The following is a 19,459-nucleotide window of genomic DNA, read 5'->3' on the forward strand; positions in this document are numbered from 1 at the left end:
TTTTTTTTACCTAAATTATATTAATTTACTTAATCTAGAGAAGTATTAATTATAGCAAACAGCTGGAGGCAATGTCTCCTGACTTAGCCCTATCATTTCTCTTTACAGAGGTGTCCTGGAGGTAGCAGAATTTGATCTGGACCTTGAAGGAGAAGAATTCAGGAAAAGCAACTGTGAGGCCTTTCAGGTGAGAGAAAAAAGAGCAAGAGGATTTCTGGAGTGGTCCAGGAGCAGAAAGTGATCATTATCATTCATTTGCTGAGAAAGCTGAATGAGAATAATAATAGATAAGTGATTTAAGGCCAGATTCTGGAGGGGAGTTTAGACTTCATGAAGTAAGCTATAATGTGAATTGAGTGATGCTGTGAAATAGTTAATTAGTATTCCTATGGAAAGTTTTGAACATAGTTTAAGGATGAGTCTGGCAGAGTTATGTTGTTTGGATGGGAGGTGGAGCATGCCTATAACCCCAGCAGCTCTGGAGGCTGAGGCATGAGGCAGGGGAATTACTAGTTCAAAGCCAGCCTCAGGAAAATTGAGGAGGTAAGCAACTCACTGACGCCCTGTCTCTAAATAAAATACAAAATAGTGCTGGGGATGTGGCTCAGTGGTCGAGTGCCCCTGAGTTTAATCTCTGGTTACCCTGCCCCCCAAAAAAAGAAAGAACTAGAAAAGAATAATGTATCACTATAAGATTTTTTTTTTTTTTTTTTTTTTTTGGTACGGGGGATTGAATCCAGGGGTGTGCTTTACCACTAAGCTACATCCCCAGTTCTTTGTATGTTTTTTTAAATTTTGAGACAGTGTCTTGCTAAGTTGGTTAGGGCCTTGCTAAGTTACTGAGGTTTGCCTTGAACTTGTGATCCTCCTGCTTCAGTCTTGAAGTCGTATGTATTACAGGCACGCACTGCTGCACCCCATTGCTATAAGCTTTCTTTGCCCATATGATAGGTTTTTGGGAATTTAAATATGAGTTACTTTTGTTTAAGCATACACAGGCAAAGTACTGAACTGGGAGGAAAGGAGGAAGTTCAGTTAATTATGTTTAATTTCTTAAGGTGTTATTCATCCAGGAAGTAAACATAGAATACTTCTTTTTTTTTTTTTTTGGTACCAGGGATTGAACTCAGGGGCAGTTGACCACTGAGCCACATCCCCTGCCCTATTTTGTATTTTATTCAGAGATAGCGTCTCATTGGATTGCTTAGCACCTTAGTTTTACTGAGGCTGACTTTGAACTCATGATCCTCCTGCTTCAGCCTCTGAGCTGCTGGGATTACAGGCATGCACCACCATGCCTGGCCCATAATAATATTTCTACAAGTGAATTTTGACCACATACTTTGGAATGAATATTTAAGCACTGAGAAAAATAGTATATAAATGTATTACAAGCAACTGGAAAAGGATAATATTAAGAAAACCTTGTCATATACCAGAATATTACTAAATATTAGAACTAGAATATTACTAGAAAACACAAAATCCCGATGAATCTAATCTCAATATAGAGGGAGAAGTTGGAGTTAGGGGATTGGGGTTGATCTATGATTACACAAAAGGAGAACCTAGGAGAGCTGGGCTAGAAAGAAGCATGGCCAGATTGGCTTCAGGTCTCCCTAAAAGCTAGTGAATATGAATCATGTATTCCTCTAGTCCAGCTGCTGGGGGGAAGCCACAAGAGTCATAGCTGAGCAAGTCTGAACATAAACCCAGGGAAGCCAAGGCTGCTTAGATCTGATTGACTCTCCATTTATATCCTCATTGCCCCTTCTCCCATAGTTACCCTGAAAAGACTAACCCAACCTTTTTTTTCTAGATCAGCCACCTGATAAGGGTATCAAACATGGTTAAATAGACATTCTGGTGCAGTGTTGAGAAATAAATTATAAAGCTCTTTAAACCTCCTCTCTTAAAATACATCAAGTATTTTCCTTTGGAACCTGGAAACTATTGCCAAAAATAGTTTTGGTCTCTGGGTAAAAAGAATCTTTATGTATAATTATATAAAAGAGTACTGTATTCATTCTCCACCAGGAATTAAAAGCATTTCTAATATGATGACATATTCTCCCATAAGGTAGGGATGAGGAATATGATAGTCCCAAACCAGAATGCCACATGCCTTCCAATTCTCCATTTCCTTTGCTTTTGTCATTCAACCCTCCAGTTGTCTTCTGATCTCATGCCAGCTGTTAAAATTTTCGTGCTGTGCAAAGAATTTGGGACATGATATATACTTATCCCACCCACTCCCCGATGCCCCCTGTTGATGCTCCTGGTTTCCCAAAGGCAGCAAATTCTCAACTGGTTTTCCATTGAAGACTCCGTGACTTTAATGTTTGACATACTCCCATGTTCATACCAGGATTTTTATAAAAACAAGCAAACTTTTTCTTCTCTCTCTCTTTTTTTTTTTTTTTTTTGTGGTGCTGGGGATTGAACTCGGGGCCTTGTGCATGTGAGGAAAGCACTCTACCAATTGAGCTATATCCCCAGCCCCAAGAAAACTTTTTCTGAGAAGATTTCAGACTAGCTGTTGTGGTGTATGCCTCTGATCCCAACTACTATGGAAGCTGAAGCAGGAGAAGCATAAATTTCAGACTTGGCTGTCAACTTAGTGAGACCCTGTCTCAAAAGAAAAAATAGAAAGGGCTTGGAATGTGGATTAGTAATAAGGTGCTTGCCTAGCACGCATGAGGCCCTGGGCTCAATCCCCAGAACTGCAAAAAAGAAAAATTAAGATTTCAGTGTTGGGCTGGGGATGTGGCTCAAGCGGTAGCGCGCTCGCCTGGTGTGCGTGCGGCCCGGGTTCGATCCTCAGCACCACATACAAACAAAAATGTTGTGTCCGCCGAAAATTAAAAAGTAAATAAATATTAAAATTTAAAAAAAAAATTTCAGTGTCACTAAGTGTGAATGTTTATATGGTTATTCCTAGTCAGTTGTTGGTTAGATACTATGATTCAGATATGACTGTATTCTGTGTTTATTTTCTTCATTAAGCAAACAGTGGACTTTGTTGAAAGTTAATACATTTCATATAATAGACAGTTTCTCAATTAGTTTTATCTAAATATAGTGGATTTTTATGTAGTTATGAAGCAGATTAAAGTAAAAATGAATATCCAGAATCTATCTAGCAATAAAGAACCATAGCACTATGTATACACACACACACACAAGCTGGGGATTAAACCCAGAGCCTTGCACATAGTAGGCAGGCTCACCACTGAGCTACACCCTCAGTCCATTCTCCCATTCCTTTAAAATTTTTTTTTGTCTCCCAAGTTCTCCAGGCTCTCCCATACTTGCAATCCTCCTACCTCAGCTTCCCAAATAACTGGGTATAGGGACTGGGTTTGTAGCTCAATAGTAAAACACATGACTTGCATGCATGAGGCACTGGGTTCAATCCTCAGTATCACATAAAAATAAATAAATAAAATAGAGATATTATGTTCAAATAACTGGGTAGCTGGGATTACAGGTGTTGCATCACCACATCTGGCTAAGAACCATAGCACTTTGTATTGACAAGTTAAAGCAGCTTTTAAAAATACTTGTAATGCAAAAATAAATAAATGAATTTTAAAAAATACTGTCCCATTTCCTCAATCCTCTGATTGATGTTTCTTTCCGAGGAGTATCTGTTGTGAAATTTATATTGATATCTCTAGAACTATGTTTGTTTCTTGGTTTACAGTTTTCTTGTGGATTAGATGTTACTCTGGATTCACATATCTAACTGCTGGTGCTGGCTGTTAGCTGGGATGTTTTGTTTCTTCTCCATATGACCTTTCATTCTTTATGAGACCACAGTTATAACATGACAGTCTCAGGAGAGAACTCCAGGATAGCCAAATCCAATGCAAAATCACCTCTTTTATTTTCCATTTGTCAGTGTGACATTAGCCCCAGCAAGTCACAGGGCTAAACCCAGAGTTGATATGGAACTGAGCTTAGATGGCATCTCTTGCTGAAAAAAAAAAATTGTAATGACATTTAAGTGACGTTATGCTTAGATACTAAAACTTGTGTTGGGAGACAAGAAATAGACATCAGAAACAGAATAAAAGAGAACTAAGAGGTACACACTGGTGTCTAGACGTGAACTCTATACTAAGAAATAGTAGCAGAAGAATGGTGACCAAGTTAGTAGCACCAGCTGGGCATGTAGGTAGCAGGTGGTGCAATAAAATGGTTATAAGAAAAGCTATAATGATTGAAAAAAAAAAGCACTTACATTTATGTGAAACTTTGTACAGTATAAAATATTTTTATATTCTTATCACATCTGTACTCAGGATACTACATAAAGTAGTCAAAGGTTATTAACTCCCATTTAAAAAAAAAAAGCAAGATTCTGGGAGCTTTATTAACCTTTCTGAAGTCATAACACTACTAGGTGCAAGAGCCGTTAGATGGAAGAGAATCTAAGATTTCTGATAACCAGTCCTGTTTTTGTTCAATGGTAAAACTTCATGTAAAGAATAAAATATAGGGGCTGTGGATGTGGCTCAAGTGGTAGCGCGCTCGCCTGGCATGCGTGCGGCCTGGGTTCGATCCTCAGCACCACATACAAACAAAGATGTTGTGTCCGCCGAAAACTAAAAAATAAATAAATAAATATTAAAATTCTCTCTCTCTTTTAAAAAAAATGAAAGGTATAAACTCTTTAATTTAAAAAGAATATAAAGCAAATAAAGACATAAATGTTAGGAAATGAGTTTGAAATTTTATCCACCAAAACATGTTCTAAACAAAGAAATGATGGCCTTTTTGTTTGTTTGTTTTAATACTAATTGATAGAAAACTTAAGTGGAACAGGATTTATTCTCCCCACACTTACAAACCAATGAAGAGAAAATGGGAAGAAAAACTGAAGCGAATTGAAGAACTAGCATCTCAGTATGAGAGGAAACCATTGTCCTCTGTTTATAGACCAAGATTGTCCAAGTCAGAAGAACCACCCTCCATTTGGAAGCTGTTTTATCGACAGAATCAAGCTTTTAATTTTGTTAAAAGCTGTAAAGAGGTAATTGCTTCATCTTCTTTTTGTTTTTTTTAGAACAACTATGACTCAAGATTTCTAAAAATATCTATTTGACTCCATTTCAGATTATGTTCTCTATCAAGAGAATTTAATGGCAATCTTAAAATCACATGTTGTAGGATATTATTCCTTCAAATCATTAACCATTTAATTTGTATTAGTAATAAAAAATGACATAGATAGTCCAATTAGTTTAAAAAATGTGTAATCACATTTAAATGAAGCTGTGCTTAGAGAAAGGGCAGCCATACATATTGCCAACACATTAAGCAAGTGGGAGGAAGAAGTACTTGAAACATTCAAAAAAATTAATACATGAAGCAATAGAGTACATTGAACATTCTTTGTTTGTTGGGTACCATCAGAAATAAAGAAGTATAAAGGAAAAGATAAGGTGCATATTTTAATCCAAATTAAATGTATTGTAACTCTTGGCCAGTGATGCTGTGTAGAAACCTAATACACTTAAGTTTTGGGAGTGAGACCCTTCTTTACCTAGCAAGAAGAGGCTCACTTATATCTTATCAAAATAGTTTAGGAAATATAAGAAAAACTTTTCTTAATTATTTTGTACAAACCTAACTCAGGTATCAGAAATTAAAACATAGATTCATGTCAATTTGGATTTTTTAAAAAGATACAGGTGTCTGCCTGCTGGTTTTGTTAATTACCAACTTATAAAATTTATTTCAAAAAGATTTCTAATAGGATCGAGCAGCTGAGTCCTATGATTTCTTCATTCATGAAAATGAAAGTAGGCTGAACAGCTGCCTTAGCTTAAATGGAAACAAAAGAACATGTGTATATATGCCTTTATTAGAAGCAGCTCTACAGCCCAGCCATGAAGGTCTATTTAATTCAGTATTCTAGTAGCCTTTAAAAAATTCATTCTCACACATTTTTATAAATATTAGAGAATTGATTAATTGATTTTTAGCTCAAATTATTTGTAGTAATATTTAGGTAGTTTTGAAATAAATATAGCTTTAATTTCATATACTAAGAAATACAACTATTGTAGGAGGTTTTAACTTAATGTAATGGAATCAAGAATTTTTTCCCCTTTAATCCATTCTGTTTGTTTCCATTTTGTACATGATGTGAATGATTAGAAATAAATATAAATAGATTTTGAATTGCATGGATATAGAGACTTTTTTTAATAATATGATTGTCCATATTCCAGTTTCTGAAAACTTGAAGCATGAAAATGTTTATGAATATTTAATAGCATGCAGTTGAATTTAGATTTGCGTTTTTTGAATTTTGTTGAATATTATTTTTGATTTTTTAAGGATGTTCACATATTTGCTTTGGAATGTAAAGTGGGAGATGGTCGACGCATTTACCTTGTAACAACCTATGCTCAACTTTGGTTTTACTATAAATCTCGGTAAGAAATTTCGAAAGATTAGTCACTCCTTTACTATTAGAATTGGGTTTGGAGTTCCTTTGTCATAGCAGTGCTCAATTATTTCACCTGGTGTTGGAAAGAAAAATCAATCTCTCTCTCTTTCTCTCTCTCTCTCTCTCTCTCTCTCTCACACACACACACATGTTTGTGTACCCAAAGGGAATTCTGTGAAGTTTTTCTTTTGTAAACAAGTATTATGTTGTACTATTATTACAAATGAGTATTTACCTGATTAATTATCTAATAAATAAATATCTGCTTTCTGAGCGATGAATTCATGGATTTTCCAGACCTGAATAATGTATGGAATTAATGTAAATTAATATGGGATGCTTGTTTCAATTTAAAATACTTTCATTATAATGTTACTTAAGTAGTTGCAAATATAAAACTAGACATAGTTATGTTTATTTACATGGAATACTAATTAGAGGTGAATTAAAATTCTTAAGGTAATGTGACAGATGATGTTTTGCTGAAACTAAACCTTGCAACATAAATATGATACTGATTATTATAAAATGTGTACCTGCGTGCATGTGCCTGATGTGTGTGTTGAATTCCTGTACTACCTATTACATGTTAGCACTATACCCCCATCACTTTTCCTTCTTCAAGTTACTAAAAACCCTTTATTTGTATAGTATGTCATCTGGACTTCACTTAATCTGAATTATCATTTACATTTGAGTCATTATCCATTCTTTTAAAATTTTTTTTAATTAAAAAAAATCGGGCTGGGGATGTGGCTCAAGTGGTAGCACGCACGTAGGCCTGGCATGCGTGAGGCACTGGGTTAGATCCTCAGTATCACATAAAAGTAAAATAAAGATATTGTGTCCACCTAAAACTAAAAAAGAAATATTTAAAAAAATTTCTTTGTGGTTGTAAATGTACAGAATGCCTTTATTTGTTTATTTTATGTAGTGCTGAGGATTGAACCCAGTGCCTCACACATGCTAGGCAAGCACTCTGCCACTGAACTATAGCCCCAGTCCTCATCATCCATTCTTATTACCTGTATCAAAGTCTTTCCTCCCTTTTTAGCAAGACTGTAACTGTAAATGTGTCCATTAGAAACATTAGTAAAGTCAAGTCATTCAGAATATTTCTTTACCAATTTCTAAAATATCTTACTACTGAAAATACAAAATTGAAAAATTCTCATGAAAAATTTATAGAACCTCAAGAATATGTGATTCTGGGATCGCAGTTTGAGGGAAAAAAATATTTTCTCAAATGTTTCATGATGATACCAAAAAACAAATTCAGAGATATTATATAATATCAAACATTTGTGAGTAAATAACACTGTAAGACTGACCTTATTTTCCAGTTAAATAATGTTTTAGAATATAATTGTTATATTTTTTGATGGAAACTCTTGGTACTGTGAGCAATAAACCTATTGTGAGCACATTTTCTTTATCACGTTATTTCATAGGCATATGTAGTTAAAGCACAGTTTACACTGTCCTTGAGGCATAAGATCAGCTTCCATGATTTAAAAGGTAAAAGCCAGATGCAGTGGCACACACCTGTATCCCAGCAAATTGGGAGGATGAGGCAGGAGAATCATGAATTACAGAGGCCAGCCTCAGCACCTGTCTCAAAATAAAAAAATAATGGACTGGAGATGAAGCTCAGTGGTAGAGTGCCCTGGGTTCAATCTAACTAACTGACTAAATGGTATAAGATATAAATCTAACAATCTTGAATTATTCAATTTAGAAAAAATCTCATGCACTGCTATGAAGTTATTCCTGAAAATGCTGTATGCAAACTTTATTTTGATTTGGAATTTAACAAACCTGCCAATCCTGAAGCTGATGGGAAAAAGATGGTTGCATTACTCATAGAGGTAAAGGATAGATTATAGTTTTTCTTCCACTTTCTATTCATCTCTTCATTCATGTATTCATTCATTCAGCAAATCCAGTGTGTGTCACTTTAGATTTTGTATTTCTCCGTATTTCTTGCTACTCTTTCTTTGACTTTTATTTTTTTGATTTTCATTTTTTAATACTACTTCTGTGAGTAGTATTAAAAAAAATTTAACCATGAAAATTTCAATTTTTGTCCAGATATTTTAATAATATCACTTTCTTTTAAAGAAAGCTTTGAGAAAGATGGCAATTTGGGAGTTTTCTGTGTTTTTAAATTATGCATTAATTCTCTGACTTCATTACAAATAGCTGATTTTGGTAAAGGCCAGATAAAATATTTTTTACTGTAAAATTTGAGTATTGAGATGAACCTCAAGGAAACTTCAAAAGGTAGTATCAGAATATTTGAACTGGCAGGAGTTTGGGAAATCATTGTATCTTGTTCCTTCATGAATAAGAAAATCAAGACCTAGAAGAGACCATTGCCTGCTCAGGCCTTACAGCTAGTTTTTGGCAAAACATAGTCTAAAACTATAGTTGTCCCAGTTTTCATAGAAGAGAAAGGTATAGTTCACACTCCTTTTCCCCCAAACCAAAACAAGTTTTATTTTTCTTAAAATAGCCATTGAACAATTAGAAATAAATGTTATTTCATTAGAGTTGGTAAATTATGCTTAATTTTCAACTTAATTATTTAAAAAAAATTTTTTAGTTGCAGTTAGACACAACACCTTTATTTTATTTATATATGTTTTTGTGGTGCTGAGGATCGAACCTAGCGCTTCGTACGTGCTAGGCAAGCACTCTACTGCTGAGCTACAACCACAGCCCCTTAATTATATTTTAATAATTTATAAGTCTTGATTTTTTTCTGATGTGTGATACATTTCTATTGTCTAAAGTAGAATTTCCTATGTAGCTTCTCTGAGGCTTTACAATTAATTAAGATTCAAAGATTGGGCTGGGGTTGTGGCTTAGTGGAAGAGCGCTTGCCTAGCACATGTGAGACACTGGGTTTGATCCTCAGCATCACATAAAAAACTAAATAAAATAAAGGTATTGTGTCTATCTGCTACTAAAAGTTTACTTAAAAAAAGATTCAAAGATTTTCATCAGCATGAAATGTGGTGATTCCCTTAATAAAGATGTACAATATTGTATTAGAAACTAGAAATATTCCTAATGAAATCAACGTTAGTATAAATCCTGTTTGCAATGTCGATTAATGAAAAAGGATGAAAAAGAGCACTTACATGTTCAAAATTCTTTTCCTCCTAATTCATTGCATCATTTTATCTAAATAAGCCTTGAACAACTAATCTACATCAACAAAACTTGGAATAATTATAGAGCTCTAGGTTCAAAATTATATTTTTTCATTTAACATGTTTACCATATTGATAGAATAGTTCATATTAGGATTGTTTTACTTAGTGAAATGCTTTTATAAATAACTATTGAAGTTATTTTCATTTGTCATTTGTTGGTTACTTTGTATGCAATACGTCTATAGTCCAATGAATAATTTTTTATTTTGAATCTTTGAAGAAATACAGATTAGACTAGGTCTCTTCTTTTGTTATGGTTTTATTAGTGCAATTATAGTTTTTACATAATATTAGGTTTTATTTTGATATAATCATACAAGCATGGAATATAATTTGCTCCCCTTCAGTCCCCATTTCTTTCCCTTTCCCTTACTTCCTTCTCCACCTTCTCCTTCCTCTACACTACTGGTCTTCCTTCAATTTATTTATTTTTTTATACTAGTTTTTTAAATATTTTATAGATGTACATAAAGGTGAAATTCACTGTGGTATATTCCTGTGTGCATAGCATAATTTTATCAATTTTTAATGTAAGTGACAGTTAATAAGTAACTGATTAATAATAACTACTTATGATATTAGTGCCCTTTGCTTCATTGACTTATAAGACAAATTTGATAAGCATCTTCTGCCAATTAGGATTAATTCTAGTGCTAATGGATTTTATCAGGTAGTGTTGTTCAAACAATCATTATTTTTAACCTCTAGATTTTACAACTTAACTAGTTAAATAACTATAAATTTTATTTAAAGTTTAACTTAAGTTGCAATCACTACATTTATTCTCTGTTGTTTCATTCATCTACCAAAAATAATTTTGGCCTCTACCAAGTCTCAAGCACTGTGCCTGGCCTCTAGGAATACAATAGTGCACCCAAAGAGACAAGAGTTTCTGACTTCACAGAATTTTTAATCCTATGGAGAACAGATTTAGCTGCCATTAAAAAAAAAAAATCCATAATGAAGCGACTTAAACAGGATAGAAATTTATTTCTCTCTTATATAATATCCCATGTAGCTCCACTGAATTAGGTTTCAGGCTGTTGCTTTACCAATCCTGAGATGTTGCCTAATTCACATTATGAGTGTAACCTAGAAATGGCATACATTGCTTCTTTTCACATCCCACTGGCCAGACTTAGTCACATGTTCGTGCTTTTCTGTAAAGAAGTCCAGGGAAAATGGTCTTTACTCTTTGTGACCTCTTACCTAGCTAAAAATGGGGATTCTGTTTCTGCAAAACAAGAAAACAAATGTTAGGAGATGCCTTCTGTAATAGAGAAGAAACAAATGTTAAAATAACCACATAAATTAGCATAAAATTAGATCATATATTATTAAGAGATAAAGGCAGTCTTTATAGTGATCAGTGATTGTGACCAGAATCTAAGAAGAGGCAGGAAGAGTCCTTCCCTAGAGCCTTTGGGGGAAATCTGGCCCTCCCGACACAGAAGGATGGACTTCTCGCCTCCAGGACCCTCAGAAAATAAATTTCTGTTATCTAAATCCACCCAGTCTGTGGCACTTTGTTAAGACAGGCCCAGCACACTAATGTATGCAGGTCTTAAAGGGTCCCTTTCCCTCTTGTTGGGCAAAGAGGGCCTTCGGTTGAGTTTCATCTTCATTGGAATGAAACTAATCATGATAATTTTCTCTGAAAACTTGGACTACAGTTATGCCTTTTTTCTTGAACCAATTTAAAGTGTTCAAGTAGTATTTGCCTAAGTCCTCCCACTTATAATTAAATTGACTTTCCTCAAGATGCGCATCAGAGTTTCTTATCCCAAACTTATTTGCCTTTTATTACGGTCTATTACTTGTGTTCCCTAAATATAACATGGTTACTTCCTTATGCTTGTTCCTCATTATTCAAATCTGTACCTTAAACCTTCTCAAACTCTTCTTGGCAGGCTGTAAAATCCCCAGGCATTAGGAAAACCTCAACTAATCATACAATAATTAAATATTTTGATAAATGGTGGGAGAAAAGGTTGGGGAAGTGTTCTTGTTTTGGCAGCAGTAAAAAAATTTTGTCTCCATATAGCAGTCCTGCAGACTTCTTTTCTGGTTTATAATAAAAATGGGCCACATCTTCTCCCTGAAAAAAAAATTAGCATAAAATTATAGTTGTGTCAGTACTGTGAAGAGATAGAATACGTAAGAAGAATTTGGTGTCAACATGGAGATTGATGTAACCTTCTCTGAGAAAGTGGTAATTTACTGATGAGTAAACTCAGATAATGAAGGGGAATATGGTACTCTAATAATACCAAAATAATGTTAATGAATACAATTTGTTGCGTAACTATTAGGTGTTAAAGTAATTGGCAAGAGCATTTTTACTATTTTCAGGATAACTTCACATGGTGGTTCTTAGTAGCTTCATTTTGCAAAGGAGAGAAGGAAGGCTTATAGACCCGTGACTTGTCTTCAGGTTGCATAGCCAGTACTTTCAAGCAGTTACATGTGCCAGACACTGTGCTGACTTCTAGATCTCATTTTTTTCACTATTTTTAACAACTCCCAACATTAGGTGCTATTATCATTCCCATTTAGCAGTTGAGGAATAAAAGGTTTAGATTTGTCCAGAGTCAGAGCTGATAAATGACAGAGCTACAACTCAGACTTACCTTACCTCCTCTTGAGCCCTTACCCAGGTTGTTGCCTCTTTAACTCATGGCTGTCAATGCCAGTGTCATCTAACCCCAGAGGCTGTATTCCTGGAGGTGAATTGGGGTGCAGTACAAATGAGAAATTTTTTAATAGCTCAAATTTTTAAAAATGGAATTAATGACTTTTTAACTCATGTTTAAAGAGATGTTTAAATTTGTGATTTTAAAGGAGGTTAATGTACACATTGTTTGACTTCTAAGAGGCCTCTTTAATCTTTAGAGCTAATGCATTCTTGAACATAAATATAATTTTTAAATGATATATTCAGTTTATAAGTTGATAAGATTGTTATATTGTAAATGTTCTAAAAGTAAGTAAAAAATTTATTTTTAACATTAGACTTATTTGTGCCAAGATATTTGCATTTGCTCATAGAAAAAAATTTAAACATACAAATTATTTACATTTTACTTGTGTTTTTAGTATGTTTGTAAAGCACTTCAAGAATTATACAATGTTAGTTGTTCATCTGAAGATGTTTTCAACTTGGATTCTAGCACTGATGAAAAATTTAGCCGTCATTTAATATTTCAACTCCATGATGTGGCATTTAAAGATAATGTTCACGTTGGTAAGTACACTATCTTTTAAAATACTGTGAGTTCTATTAACAGCTCATATTTTCTTATTCTGCTTAAAATTTTATAAGTTTTTATGGTTGCCAACCTGTTTTAAAATATTGAAATGTGATTTTTTTGTTTTTCCAGAATTTGTCCTGATCTCTAAACTGTCTGTTCCATGAAGGTTAACCTATTCAAGTTATCTTTGGCATTAGTGCTTTTCTCTCATCACACATGTTGGGGTTGGCCATACATGTCCTGGTACTGGTTTCTGTTTAACAGGATTCATTTCTGTTTTCTGGATAACTCGTAAGCAGTCTTTCATTTCAAGCTTTATCTGTAATGCCTCATATCTGCATTTCTGACCTTTGCTTCAGAATTGTGGTAACCTTCACTTTGAGCTTTGGGTCCCACATCAAGAAAGACTCATAATATTGTTCCACATGTAATTTCAGGGTTGGAATCTAGATGTATAAACCCAAAATTGTAACCAGAGTATTTGTTCCAGGACTGGGCATTTAGAGATACAGGCCTGAGTCTAAAATGAATAGAGTCTACTGGAGAGACAAATAGGCAAAAGGGGAATACCAACTAATAAGGTCTAAATAGGAGCAAAAATTCAGAGTGTTTTTGAAAGCAAGGATAGGACAAGCATGCCTAGATCTAATCAGCAGATAGTTGACTGAAGTTCAGGAAATGGGCAAGCCATTTCAGCACTGCAGGTGCCTTAAAATTTTATCAGTAGCTAGGATGAAAGTCATGAACATAGTCACTAAAGGACGGCCTTGAAAATTGGGAACTTAATTGCTGGATCAGGGCAGTGGTAGGACACAGTGGCCTAGTGTGCTGTGTGCACAGGGCTCCTTATTATCTCCCCATTTTCTGTTAACTTACTGCATATTCTTTCCTTAGATATTACAGTCTATCCTTGATCCTCTTCTCATTGTACTTGCACCCTTGATGAATCCACTGTCATAACTTCCATTATCATCTGTGTTGATGACTCTCAAGTCTTTATCCTTAGCCCAGATTATTCTCCTAGATACCACACTCATACTGCCAGCTGCCTTGCAAACATCCCCATAGAGACACTTCAAACTTAACATCTCCTATGCCAAGCTCCTCAGCTTCTCAATCTTCTCTCACAACATGTATATCAGTGAGTGGCGTCACTCTCCACCCAGTTACCTCAGGAAAAATTTTGTTGTCAGAGTATCTCTCTCCGCCTGCTCATTCAGTCCAAGTGAACTGTGCCACTCGTGTTCCTCAAACCCTTCAGTGATTATTCCTTGCCTTTAGGGAAGTATACAGACATCCTTGCTTGCAAAACGGGACCCACTGTGCTCCAGCCTCATCTCTTAACTCTGTCCTCACTCACCTCCTCCTGTGGGCACATTTTATCTAGTCCTTGAGACTTTGCATTTTTATTGCTTCTGTCTGAACAGATATACCTCCAATTCACCTGGTCTATTAAGACTCAGTGTAAATCTCAAATCATCTGAGCTGTTTCTGTCACATCCTAAACCCTAATGTTTATTTTAGTGTTCTGGGCTACAGAAAGTGTCCCTTACTTATCATATCAAAGCATTTACCACTTCCTGAGATAATTTCCTGTTTTCCTTGTCTTCTTCTCTATTCCACTTAATGTTTCTGTACAGCAAGGGGCTATTTCTTATTCACTATTGTTTTTTCAGAGCTTAGCTTACATATATTAATAGTATTTTTTATCAATAAAAAATTTACTAATATAACAACAGTAGCAGCAATAATAAATACAAATGGAAATTTAATAGATATTTGCTGAGTGAATGTGTAGAGATTAAGTAGAGTGTGAAAGCAGAATCTGAGCATGATTATTTCTTTGTTTCCTATTTACTCCTCATAGTCTTCTCTGTGACTACTGGCCACAGGCTAGAAATGGAAAATCCATTGCTAGGAAAGAAAGGGAGAATAGAACTACATATTTCTTCTGAAAGCAGACAACATTTATTATATAGACAAAGGTAAAAAAGCATTTATGTCAGGAAAGCATTAAAAACAAAAGTATAGCATGCAAGTTTGGCTATTTGGGGAGCCATGAAAATCTAATGTGGTTAAGGCAAGAGACATAATCAGACCTGATATATGAGATGTCATCTAAGTCTCTTGGCTCTAAAATTATGAAGTGCCAGAATGAGATGCAGAGAATATAAAGTAGTTCAAACTTTCCCTTCAGTTCCCCTCTCTCAGTGTATCTCTTGATGAAATTTCAAGTTCCTTTTAGAAAGGGGAATTAGAGTTTAATCTATGAAGATACGCTTCTGCGCTAGTATCTGAAGTGTCTGTGATTGATTAGTTCTTTTCAATTATTGCCACCCAATATGAATTGCTGTCTATGAGGAGTGTGGGTGACATGATTCGAGAAGGGAAGTAGAAAGCAGAATAGTTTGCTGGGAGTCAGAGTGTTGGCACTTAGCTGCTGTCATCATATCCTGGCTAGGTTATCCAAGGTCAAGGGCCTACCTGGCCTCCTCAGCACTACTGTCACAACTTTTATTGTTTTATTGCCTAGTTTAGCTCTCCACCCTTGCTACCTTCACAAAAGAAGGTTGGAACAGTGAGAAACCGCTAGGGAGTTTTAAATTAAAGAGACAAGACTCTAATTACCTTTAAACCAGCTCCAGGACGGCTCCTCCTAGCTCCAGCCTCAAGCCACCTATTGTGGTAAAGCAGAGAGAGCTCAAGCCACCTATTGTGGTAAAGCAGAGAGAGAGAGAAAGAGAGAGAGAGAGAGAGAGAGAGAGAGAGAGAGAGAGAGAAACAAAAAATTCTGGGGAAAATCCCATCCAATGAAGATTAAGGGGGGGCAGTGTCCCAAGGTCAGGGGCGATGATTGGGTCTTTGGGGTAGTGGCCAGACATGCCTCTGTACGGACAAGCCCTCGAACCTGGAGAAGGGTGGGGAAAGCTCTGACACAGCTATGCCTAAGCGCCTCTCACCCAGCCAGGGAGGTAACTCAAATCAGGTGTGAGGATGGCCTCCCATAGCCTAGGGTGGAGGAGATATAATTTTAAGTTTCTAGGAAAATTAACTGATTCAGTTTATGCTTATTTTACTTGTTGTACTTTTGAATCATGATTTCTTATCACTGAGTGTTTACCTTCTCTCCCTCATGTCTGTGTATCATTGTAAGGATCAATGCTTTTGCTTTCATTTTGATGTTTAGTGTTTTGTAAGAAATTGGATTTATTTCTTTGAATAGGAATGTAATTAGAATGTGTATGTTATAATTTAAGGATTCAAGCCTTTTTGGTAAATAAAGTAATAAAAACCCCAGAGTATTACAGTTTTAAAATTAAAACTAAATTTTACTTACATTATTACATTTCTTCAGTATTGTTACACTTAATAGCCAAGTTACTACTTGAAGTTGTGCTATAAATAGTAAACGTGAGTTTAAACAAATGTTAGTTTGTCTAAACAACTTTATGTACAGATAAGATGACTCTACTATGAAGAGCTCTTAGGGTAAATGTCAGAGACGAAACGTTTCTAATTGCTTTCATCTAATTGCTTTCACTGTATGAGGCCATAGATCATCCTGGGACTGGTTGGAGGGAGAGGTGGGATTAGCAATCACCTTGGAACTGACAAGTCAGGGTTCTTAGGGCATGTAATGGCAGGTAAAGGGAAAGAATGAGCTTGTGAGAAATTTATTGACTCCAGGGAGGGGAAGAGAGGGGACATGGGATTAGGAATGATGGTGGAATGTGATGGACATTATTATCCAAAGTATATGTATGAAGACATGAATTTGTAATAATATACTTTGTATACAACCAGAGATATGAAAAATTGTGCTTTATTTGTGTAATAAGAATTGTAATGCATTCCGCTGTCTTACATAAATTTTAAAAATTATTAAAAAAATTTATTAACTCCATGAGGGTATGGTAGAGATTCTCTCAGTGTTTCTGTCCATTATCTTAGCAGTACAGTTTCCTGATATAAACCCTTCATTCTTTAATCATTGATTGTAAAGATAAGTCTTTTTGATTTGTATTAATAAAAGTGGTGCTTTTTTGGTGACAGCATGTTAGATTCAGCACCATACTAGCAACATGTAAATGATTTGTTGACAACTGACACCAAGCTCTTATGCTAGGGGAAATTGACAAAGTAAGAGTACACAGAAAGAAGGAAGTAGCAGGAGACACATGTTACAGTTTACAGCAACAACTCAGTTTCAAAACCGGAAATTAAAAAAACAATAATAAAAAAACCCTTACTGTGTAAAATTTTCAGACGTAGATTTATGTTTGGATCTTAAATTGTAGGTTGCAGAAAAAAATTAATCACAGTACCTTTTTTCCTTAGGTAATTTTGTCAGAAAGATTCTGCAGCCTGCTTTTCACTTTATTGCCAGTGAAGATGATGATAGAATTCTAGAGATAACAGACCATGAATCTTCCCATTTTTCTGAAGCACCATTAAAACAAGGGAGTTCCTTGAACAAAATGTTGACAGTTAAGGATATGGGAGAGAGCTGGGAGTTAAATTTGGAGGAACTGGAGAGACTGGGGTCAGCTGACAAAAGTGGTCCTGATCTTTCATTTTTAATTGTAAAGAACAACATGGGAGAAAAGCATCTTTTTGTGGATCTAGGTAAGTAGATTGACAGCTGTTTATTAGACTGTCCTGGGTACTTTATAAAAGACAAGTCAGTGCCTGCGCATAGGTATGGTTAGGTTCTTGCTATCACCATTGTTCCACAATGATATTGCGAGTCACCAGCAAAATGTGATCAGTGACTTCGGGTGCTAGGAATCTACTAGGTTTCTGTTTAGAGGTCTTGGGTCCCTGTGGAGTTGAAGCACTAGGTTGGCTTGAGCTCCAAAAGAGAATACTGTGGCTGGCTGTGCTCTAGTTCTGACATTTGGACCAGCACACCCTAACACTGCTAGAGATTAAATCATTTTCCAAAACAGACACAATGTGAACACGCTGCTCATGTGGTAAAGTACGGGTAGGCATTTTCTAGACTGGGAGATTTGTGGTAGTGGCAGGAGCCATTACATCAGCTTTCTTGCCATGGTCAAATGATGACTTCTTCAACCTGGCCAACCTCCACTGGGTTCTGATCTTTGAACTGAGGATGTAGGAAGCCTTGGGATGAGCAGACTGCAGCCTGATTCAACACATAGGCCAATCAAGAGCCCTAATACAACAGCTCCAATTTTATGTACTAAACCTGATTTTTTTTTTAGTTCTGGGGATTGAACCCAGGGCCTTGTGCATGCAAAGCAAGCACTCTACCAACTGAGCTATATCCCCAGCCCCTAAACCTGATTTTTATGCTGAGTTCATAGCATGAGATGTGATAAATTGTAAGAGCAACATTTTTGTCATGGACTGTTTGAGCACTGCAGAGAGCTTTCAGAGTCTAAACAAGATTCTAGGCAAGATTCTGAGGCAAACAGAGATACCAGAAATAGGGAAGTGTTCCTGCTGTATCATATATCTTTCAGATATCCCCAATAAGTACCAGAATTTGGAGAGAGATAAATGCAGTGTACTGGTTTGGGGGTGAACAAGCAAGTAAGTTGTGAGTAGAGGAGCATGCTTCCAAATGACAAGTTTGTTTTATTAGCAGAACATCAAGTTTAGTTGAATAAGCCTGCAATAAACTAGGAAAAATGCATAAGAAGAAGTTGATGGAGAAATAGCAGCATTAGCCAGTAAATATACTTTATCCCAGAATTGAAATGTCCATATGAATACCCTAGTTCATGTCAGTTCTGTCTTTGAAAGTTAGGTCACTGGACAGTGGTGAAACTTTCATGATAGTCTTAAAATTTCAACAGGATACCCAGATTTATTTGAATACCAAATGAGTGGGAAATCAAGTACTAAACTGTCCTTTGAAAAGTTTGGAGATTTAATAGTACATGTCAAAAAGTTTCTTCAAAACTTTTTAATGGAAGCATAACAATAATATATAAAACTACATAATTCATGAGTGCTAGGCCAATGAATTACTACAAAGTGAACACACTTCGCCAAAACCATTCCACCCCAGGCAAGGAGATGGTCGGGAACCCTTGACCTACTCCATATCCCTCCCCAGGCAGTGTGCCTGTCCTCCCCAGAGGTAACTACAACTCTTCTGTCCTCTAACATGTGTTAGTTTTGTCTATTTGAACTTTTTATAATTGGAATCATGTGTATTTAGCTTCCCTTTTCACTCTCTTAATGATGTCTTTGATGAATAAAGTAACCTTTAAATGGTAGTGATACTCTGATTTATCAGTGTTTTCCTCTGTGATTAGAGTTTCTTCTATGTTGTTAGATCTTTCTCTATCCCAGAGTCATGAAGATATTCTCCAGCTTATTTTCTAGAAGTTTTTTGTGTTGCCTTTTTTTTATATTTAGATCTGCAGCCTACTTGGAATGCAGTTTTGCTTACTGGGGGATGAGGAGCCAAGATTCATTTTTTTCTAATGTGGATTTGCAGTTGTCTCAGCACCATTTGTTGGAGTGACTGTGCTTTTCCTGATGCTCAC

At 35.6% G+C, this 19,459-nt stretch overlaps 1 protein-coding gene across 4 annotated transcripts in view; it reads left to right on the plus strand.

The window, feature by feature from the left end:
• Primpol (primase and DNA directed polymerase) overlaps nucleotides 1–19,459 on the plus strand; it is a 36,691-nt gene that overhangs the window by 1,351 nt on the left and 15,881 nt on the right. For 3 of the 4 annotated variants that reach the window (XM_076852393.1, XM_076852394.1, XM_076852395.1), the window contains exons 2-7: nucleotides 109–187; nucleotides 4,813–5,038; nucleotides 6,352–6,449; nucleotides 8,202–8,331; nucleotides 12,781–12,928; nucleotides 17,274–17,561. In XM_076852393.1, the coding sequence (XP_076708508.1) occupies nucleotides 4,859–5,038; nucleotides 6,352–6,449; nucleotides 8,202–8,331; nucleotides 12,781–12,928; nucleotides 17,274–17,561 (844 nt within the window). In that variant the 5' untranslated portion in view covers nucleotides 109–187; nucleotides 4,813–4,858. Of the gene's footprint in view, nucleotides 1–108; nucleotides 188–4,812; nucleotides 5,039–6,351; nucleotides 6,450–8,201; nucleotides 8,332–12,780; nucleotides 12,929–17,273; nucleotides 17,562–19,459 lie in introns of those variants that run through there. The other variant, XM_076852396.1, reaches the window with a different exon arrangement.

The sequence above is a fragment of the Callospermophilus lateralis genome, chromosome 4 (assembly GCF_048772815.1).
Source record: "Callospermophilus lateralis isolate mCalLat2 chromosome 4, mCalLat2.hap1, whole genome shotgun sequence".
NCBI classification, from domain to species: Eukaryota; Metazoa; Chordata; class Mammalia; order Rodentia; family Sciuridae; genus Callospermophilus; species Callospermophilus lateralis.